This window comes from Monopterus albus, unplaced genomic scaffold (genome assembly GCF_001952655.1).
Source record: "Monopterus albus unplaced genomic scaffold, M_albus_1.0 scaffold50.1, whole genome shotgun sequence".
Taxonomy (NCBI): Eukaryota; Metazoa; Chordata; class Actinopteri; order Synbranchiformes; family Synbranchidae; genus Monopterus; species Monopterus albus.
Window position 1 is genome coordinate 1,513,774 of NW_018127930.1, and position 8,703 is coordinate 1,522,476.

Sequence of the window (8,703 nt, forward strand, 5' to 3'; positions counted from 1 at the left end):
GCTGAATGTCATGTTAAATCTAATAGAGGAATGTCATTATCTATGCAAAACAAAAAGCTGAACACAAATATACTGATTTCAAAAGTAATTTATACAGTCTGCAGTTTTCTATAAAGCATAATAGCTTCTGATTATTGTTAGTGATGACAGATTTTTACAACAATGTACATTATATATAGTAGACTTTTTATTTTATTATTTTGTTTTCCCATTCATAGATATGCACCTTTGACTTTTTAATCACAGCATGATTTAACAAGGAGAGTTTGATGCTATTGTTTAAAGTGTTTTCACATAAATTATTTGGCAATATTTTTGGAGTAATTGCTGTCTTTAGTGGAAGTACATCATGCATGTAGGTCTCTATACTAAATTGGATATACTCTTAAAACAACAACTTTGCACCAAAGCAATAAATCAATGGGCCAACTGTTGCTGCATTCAATCATGTGACAACAGGTTGTTGTATAAAGAGAAATCTCTCTTCAAAGACAGCCTCTGGTATCAGATGCCAATGTCTTCCTTGGTCTTTATCAGGCTGTCTACTGTCTGCTGGTTGCATCCATTATAATGCTTCTTCTTGGTGGATGCTGGATGTGGGTTTGGTCTAATACCTACAGACGGCTAATGTGATGATTTCAATGCCCAGGAAGCTGTGTTCTGGTATTTAGAATCAGAATCTGCTTTATTGGCCAGGTGTGTCGGACATATGAGGAATTTGACTCTGGTACATCGGCTCTCAATGTGTATGTACATATCCCCGTGCAAGGGGCAAATAAATGGTACACCAGTGTAAGGCTGTGTAATATAACAAAATAAGCAGTATTAATATCAAGCAACAACCAGTGCAAACAATGCAAAATAAGCAGTATAAACAGGCAGTAAACAATGCAGACAGACAAGGAATGCTCATTATGAACTGAGATAATTAGGAATAAAAACAGAGTACTTAAAACTAGAGACCTGTACAAATCTGTATAATCTGTACGAGGTATATTTACAGGTGTTGCACTGAGGGTTATTGTCCAGTCATACTGTCATTGGTCAAGTGTTAATCAAAGTGATGTCCCGGGGGAAGAAACTGTCCCTGTGCCTGGTTGTCTTGGTACACAGTGACCTGTAACGCCATCCAGAAGGGAGGAGTTCAAACAGATTTTGTCCCGGGTGTGAGGGGTCTGCAGTGATCCTCTCTGCCCTCCTTTTGACCCATGAGGTTTACAGGTCCTCCATGGAAGGCAGGCTTGTACCAATGACCTTTTCTGCAGCCCTGACTGTCGACTGGCGTCTGTACTTGTCCTGTTTGGTTGCTGAGCCAAACCAGACAGTGATGGAGGTGCAGAGAACAGACTTGATGATTCCTCTGTAGAACTGTATCAGCAGCTTCTGGGGCAGGTCGAACTGCCGGAGCTGGTGCAGGAAGTACATCCTCTGCTGTGCCTTCTTGATGATGGTCCTGATGTTAGATGCCCACTTCAGGTCCTGGGAGATAGTGGAGCCCAGGAACTTGAAGGACTTTACTGCTGATACAGTGCTGCCAAGTATCGTGGGGGGGGCTCTTCCTGATGTCCACTGTCATCTCCACTGTTTGTTGCGACTACACCACAGGACCAGCTGCTCAACCTCCTGTCTGTAGGCTGACTCGTCACCATCTCGGATGAGACCAACAACTGTTGTATCATCAGCAAACTTTAGGAGCTTGGCAGAGGGGTCCTTCGAGATGCAGTCATTGGTGTAGAGTGAAAACAGCAGAGGGGAGAGCACACATCTCTGGGGGGCGCCTGTGCTTATTGTCCGGGTGCAGGATGTGGTTTTCCCCAGCCTCACCTGCTGCTTCCTGTCTGTCAGAAAACTAGTAATCCACTGACAGGTGGGGGCAGGCACAGTGAGCTGGGTCAGTTTGGAGTGGAGGATGTCTGGGATGATGGTGTTGAACGCTGAGCTGAAGTCCACAAAGAGGGCCCATGCATAGGTCCCTGGAGAGTCGAGGTGTTGCAGGATGTAATGCAGTGTCATGTTCACTGCATCATCCACTGACCTGTTTGCCCAGTAGGCGAACTGCAGGGGGTCTACGATGTCCTTCAGGTGTGCAAACACCAGTCTTTCAAAGCACTTCATAACTACAGATGTCAGAGCGACAGGTCTGTAGTCATCAGTCCACTGATGGAGGTTTTCTTGGGGACGGGAATGAAACTGCTGTGGTTGCTTTAGTTCACATGAATTCCTCTTTTTCTTTGAATGTCTTCCAGTTTCACTGTCCCATTTGGTGCTGATATAGTTGTGCCAGAGCACGTGAACTTAGCCTCGTCAGTCCTTCACATCCATTTTTAATTTCACATTGGTAACAATCAGCCTGATAACAAATCAACAAAGTTCAAATATATCAATTCAGACTGTGAGCGAAAAGTGAAATCTTCAACTGTGTGAACAGTGTTATGCTGAAACATAAATCTTTGTGTTGAAACAGTTTTGTTGAAACTGGAAGACATTCAAACAAAAAGAGGAATCCACGTGAACTAAAGCAGCCACAACAGTTTCACTTGAGTTTCTCCATTATAAAAGGACACTGAGCAGCAGCTGGGGAAACAGTTTGTTCAGCAACGTGTCCATCATGAAGAGTCTGGTGTTTCTGCTCTTGGTGACTGTGGCCAGTGCTAGAGTCTACGAACGCTGTGAATGGGCCAGATTGTTGAAGAGTGAGGGGATGGATGGTTACCGTGGCATCAGCCTGGCCGACTGTGAGTACCAACATCAGGTTGCCTGGAGCACAGAATTTAATAAATTTACCTGTTGTCGGCAAGCCTGTAAAAAAGGGTCCCGGAGAGAACCAAAAAGCACAAGAAACATAGTCCATAACAGCAGAACTGGCCTCTGAGGATCTGGCATCAGAAACCTTACAAGAAGGGCTGCAGTAGACTATTTAACAAATTGTCTCTTTTCAGTTAGAATTCAGACAAGAACAGCAATAATGTTTACAAGAAAAAGAAAGAGGAGCTGGGAGAGAGAGAGGAAAATTATTAAAATGCATAAAGTAGAAAAGTTAAGATAATCATAAGATGATTTGTGTGTGTGTTTTCTTTGAAATAATCATTAGTGAATGTGTAAGAATAAAATGTGAAAAGATTGTTGAAAAAGGTACATTTAGAAGTGTAAAGTACATTCAGAATCTAAATCATAGAGTGAAAATGCTGAATCACAGAGAAAGGGGAAGTAGACACACATCAGTGAAAAGAGGAAGTGCAGTTGTTTGCATGTGATAGGCAGAGAGAGAAGAGACACACAGCTTATTAAGAAAATAAAAATGATGGTTTCAAGCCTAAAAGTAAAGATTTGATTGATAATTAATGTTGGATCAAAGTCTAATCAATGATAATCAATGTTTAGTCAAGTATTGTATTCAAAATATAAAGACTGAAAAAACCTTAGAAAAAAAAAATCAACTGGACTTAGATATCTAGATTGAAGACATTTCACCTCTCATCCAAGAGGCTTCATCAGTTCAAAATATAAAGATCCATGTTTTGATTTTAAGGCATTGATAGTTTTGTGTAATAGTGTAATTGTGATTGTTTATTTAAAAGCAATAATAGGATTTTGTGGTATTTCAGTCAAATGTGAGTTTCTTGTATCTTTATTAAGTATTAAGATGATTTAGTTTTCTAGGAAAGGGGAAGTAGAGTCTGAGGCTGGATTGCAGTGGGGTGGAGGCCAGTTACAGGCAGTGGACTTGAGCTGTGACAGTAAAAAATATGCAATAGTTCTAAAGAATATGACTTTGCATGCCAAATAAGGTATTAACTGCAAACTGCAGCATCTGGTTGGATGAGAGGACTAAACCTACTGACCAGAATCCTTTAAAAACCCAGGCAAAAAGAGGAATGAGGGATGTCTTTCACGGTTGCGGCCGGAGGCTCTGTCCGGTTGACTGTCTGACTTCCAGAAGACTGATGACTGCGGAGGCGCCTGGCCTGTGTGTCAGGATTTGACGAGTGAAGCTGCCAATAATGTTGAGGGGTGAACTCAATTATATTGCCAGTCGAGGATAAGTGAAAAACTGTCTTTTTAATAAGAGCAGGGACAAAAAAAAAAAAAAGATACAGAGAACTACGTAAAACACGAAACACACACTCAGGTTGAGAATACAGTCCAGGGTCAGAGCCAGCAAACTTACACAGCCGAGGTCAGAGAGAGAAGTCCAATAATCCATACATAGAAAGCAGTCCGAAGCAGGAGGGCAAGGCAGAATCAGTGGTCTAAACAATCCAAGGTCGCAAAAGGAAATACAGGCACAAGGAAAATACACTGGAAAATCTGACATAGATGAGAGAACAATCTGGCAGCTTCCCACAGGGTGAGAAGCTGCTATATACTGTAGTGAGCAGGTGAAACCAATTTGGATAATGAACTAAAGTTCCCGGGAGTCAGGGTGAGCTGGGGACAGGAAGTAATATCAAAATAAACGCATGACAGGAAGCAAACGAGACAGAATCATGACACTGTGAGGGTGAAATTGATGTCAACATTGGACAATGGAACTGTGGCAAAGCCTCACAGTTCAGCAAGAGAACTCTGAATTCTTGCTTAAAAGATGATTGATGAAGAAATGAAGAATTTTAACAGAATGCCACAATCCACCCAGCCTGGTGGGGAAAGGTGGCTTGGAAAGAAAACCGTTGTGTTAGACATTTTTATGTCTTTATGTTTTCCTGAGTTACAGAAGATTTGACCAAGAAAAACACTGTCTATCTGAAATTTTCTTATATTTCTCTCAAAGTTTTGAAGATTGAACCAGAAGAGAATGAGGTTTCCTGATGAGTTTAGATTTTTCTATTTATTAACTCTTTCCTTTTGAAAGCTTGAATCCTTGCCAAAAGGAAAAAGAGGAACAAACAATTGCTCAACCTGCCACCACCCCATCTCGAGCCAGCTGGGAACAGGACCGTTAGCAAACCCTTTTATTCAGATCAAGAGCTTAGCTCAACCATAATAATTTTAATCAGTATATTTTAGAGTGATGTTTAGAGATAGCATTTGTTGATTATTTAGGTTGTAAGCCAATCAAGACAATTATTGATAATTTTAAGGTTTATATTTTATTGCTCGCTGCTTTGCTGTAGCTCTTTTAAGCTTCTATATAAAATTCCTGAAAAGGTTTAATATTCTCTGTGGTTATTGAGTCAAGTTTGATGTTATTGACATTGCTATGATTTTGGTGACTTAACACTTTTAAGTGGTAATAGTTAAGACACACATTTCTCCGTGTTTTACCCAATTCCCAGTGAGTGTGATTACCTGCGAAATGCCGCGCTGTTCTGGCCAATGTGGGATTGGGGGAGGAACAGGTGCGGGAGATTATAAGAGGGATGACAGGTGGGCGTGTTGTTGGTTCTGTTGGCGGGCGATGGTGAAGTTCGGGGAGAGACCTGTAATGTTCTGTTTTGTTACTTTTTCCGGTGAGCACATAGTGCTGTGTTCTGCAACCCTTTTCTTTCTTGCTTTGCATGCTTGAATAACGCCAAGAAAAGACAGAGACGGTGTTATCCTCATTGTCAGCCTACTGTAGGTGCCAGCACACAGCTGGATAGTTAGTTGCACAGTTAGGTTAGGATCGGACCAGCTCTCCTCAACCCAGCCAGCAGTCGCCACAGAGTCAAGTTTTGATGTTACAAATTATTATGATTTTAGTGGGTTTACACTTTTAAGTGCTAATGTTCAAGGCCGTTTAAGATAATATAAATAGTTAAATGCAACTTCCTGAAAAGGGAATCAGTGATGATTGAAATTAACATTGGAATATTGACATAATTTTCAGACAGTCATTTAAAAACAATCAAAATGAACTAGTCAACTGTTTATTCATTATATTACATTATAATTCAAGTGCCCTATCTTGATAATGAGTTTAATCATATTGTTCAACAATCAACAGTGTTAATAGTATGCCAACCTTCTCAAAGGTGTCTCAGAAAGTTAAAATAGGCGGTGGCAACCTAGCAGTGTTAACAAGCTGCCTGGCTGCGGAAACCTAACGGTGACAACATAAGCAGCACTTTTCTGATTGGGCTTGTTGCTCGGGTGAATTCCATACAAAACCGGCTGATTGTTGAGAGGGGAGGTGATGTTTAGAAAGTTATATCAGAAAATATTTTATATAAAATATCCAGCTGCTTACTTATCACATAATGTACACTGTCCTTTAAATTTCCTATCCTTAATAACACCTTATGTCAACTAGATAATGAGTAAAGCAAATATGGTCTTAAGTGGCAAGTGCCACGGCATGGTTATTTCAAACCAACTGTAACACTTCCTCAAAGGGCCAGAGTATACTGGTTTATAAAAATTTCTCAGTACAGTAACATCTGAGGGTATAAGGGGTTAGCTACCACTATAATTGCAGGTTGTTGTTGTTTGGGAGGCTGAATTTACATGAAAGAGGGAGGTCTGCAGGGAACTCTGTTTGCAGGTTCATGGTCATCAATTACTGAGTGAATATCTCCTTCATAAAACCTCAGGAGCTGGAGCTTTAATATATTTCAAATATGCCACCTTAGTGTGAGAGGTTAAGCTTTATTCCTAAGTCCAGGGGTTAGCATATTGTGGCCTTCATACAATGTCTTAACAGCAATACAGTATAACAACTGTCTTAAATGCCAAAACTAGCTCATACACAACATCTGGTATGTATCACAATAAAATATTTTTCAAACCAGGCCATACCAAATCATGCATTTTAGAAATATCAATGGATTTTTTTCCACCTTTAAAACCATTTATTTAAGTATGAGATGGAGTTAGCAAACTCTTAAGACTCGGTTATATTTTGCAGTTGATCAGAGTAATGATTGGGTCTGCATGAACTTTTGTTGCATTAAAATCATCATACTGATGTTATTGTGAACTAAGCTTATTTGCTTTCTTGCCACAAGTTAGATGAGGTAAATACGAAGCTATGGCCAGTAGCAGGTTACTGTGGCACAAACTCTCGAAACTGTGACAAGAGAAGGCCTGAATTGGAGCCATATCCACAGAGTTAACAAACTGATTAATCAAGGGCAGTAAAACCTGTTAATTAGTGTGCTTGGAGGATAGAATCAAGCTGTTTACACTTGTTTCTAGTCTATACTAAGCTAGGCTAGCCAACTGCTGGCAGTAGAATTTGAGCAATTATGAGAGTGATATCAGAGTTTTAGTAGCTTGTTCCAGAGCTTTCTAATGCATCTCAGTGTAGTCAGAAATGGTTCCTGTTACCATGTGGGGTTTGACATGTGATGCTAGCCTTTCACATGGTTTACATGTGAGTGTGTTCTTTTCCTCTCTGCAGGGGTTTGCTTGACCAAGTGGGAGTCAAAATACAACACCGAAACTACTCACCACAACAGTGATGGATCCACCGACTATGGCATCTTCCAGATTAACAGCCGCTGGTGGTGTACTGATGGCCGTACATCCTCTGCAAATGGATGCAACATCAGGTGCAGCGGTCAGTAATGAACCACCATACCCAAAACTACACACAGACATTTTCCTCCCATTATATTGCTTCCCATGTTGTCACAAATCCCACTGTGTCCTGATTCAGCACCAGGCTTTAAAGGAATAGTTCAGGATGTTTTCAAGTTGGTGTTAAAACAATACTGATGTATTCCTATGTATGTGAGAATAGGTCTTAGTTGTTGTCACTTCTCCTCCTCTCCATAACGATTGTGAATGTTTCCACCCCAGAACACTACTACGCTGCAAAAAATGAGGGTCAAAAGACACAACTTTCGTTCTGTGCAACAGCTCACTCTGAAGTTTATCTGAGGCTCAAATACAGCTTCTATTGTCCCACTAAGATAATTCACGCCCGTATATTTCAAAGTTACATTCCATTTAAGTCAAATTTCCCTTTGTGTTCCTTGCTGAGCAGCAGTGGAGGGATACGTTGTAATAGTCTGGTGTAAATTTGTTGTTAGTGGTGTTTATTAGTCAAGTTTAAACATTCACTCAAGTGTAAACATTCATGATCATCATGGAGAGGAGGAGAAGCGACAACGACTTAAACCTAAGCCACTGCTGTGGGCATTTAACAGATGAGAGCTCATTTGTGCCTGGATGTTGGAAATGACTCAGCCTTCACTGTGTGGCATTCAGTGCTAATTTACACACAGTATTTTGACAGAATATTGAACACAGAATAGAGAAAGCTGGAATAACAAAAGGAGGGTTGTAGGCAGCAGAGTGCCATGAATGGGGGTGGTATAGATGAGAGACATCACATACTGTCCTGTCCCGCTTTTTCTTCATTAATCTAGCCACAGGGGTTGCAAGCCAGTGACTTCTGTGCCGGTCCCAAGCCCGGATAAATAGAGAGGGTTGCGTCAGGAAGGGCATCTGGCGTAAAAACATGCCAAATTTAAACATGCGAATCATCAGTGCGAAACCCATGCCAGATCAGTCGAGGCCCGGGTTAACAACGACCACTACCAGTGCTGCTGACCTACAGGGTGCTGGCGGAAATTGGACTACTGTTGGTCGAAGAAGGAGAGGAGGTAGAAGGATTCGTAGACAGAGAGAGAAGAGGAAAGGCAGGAGTATAGGTCTGAGAATAGGAACTCAACGTTGGCACAATGACAGGGAAAGGCAGAGAGCTGGCGGACATGATGGAGAGAAGGAAGGTAGAGGTACTGTGTGTGCAGGAGACCAGGTGGAAGGGTAGCAAAG

General features: G+C 41.1%; 1 protein-coding gene across 1 annotated transcript in view; it reads left to right on the top strand.

Annotated features, from left to right (window-relative positions):
- The window catches only part of lyz (lysozyme), an 18,919-nt gene that overhangs the window by 7,155 nt on the left and 3,061 nt on the right, over positions 1–8,703 (top strand). The window contains exons 2-3 of the mRNA XM_020600993.1: positions 2,523–2,735; positions 7,322–7,480. Coding sequence (XP_020456649.1) covers positions 2,523–2,735; positions 7,322–7,480 — 372 coding nt within the window. The remainder of the gene's footprint in view (positions 1–2,522; positions 2,736–7,321; positions 7,481–8,703) is intronic.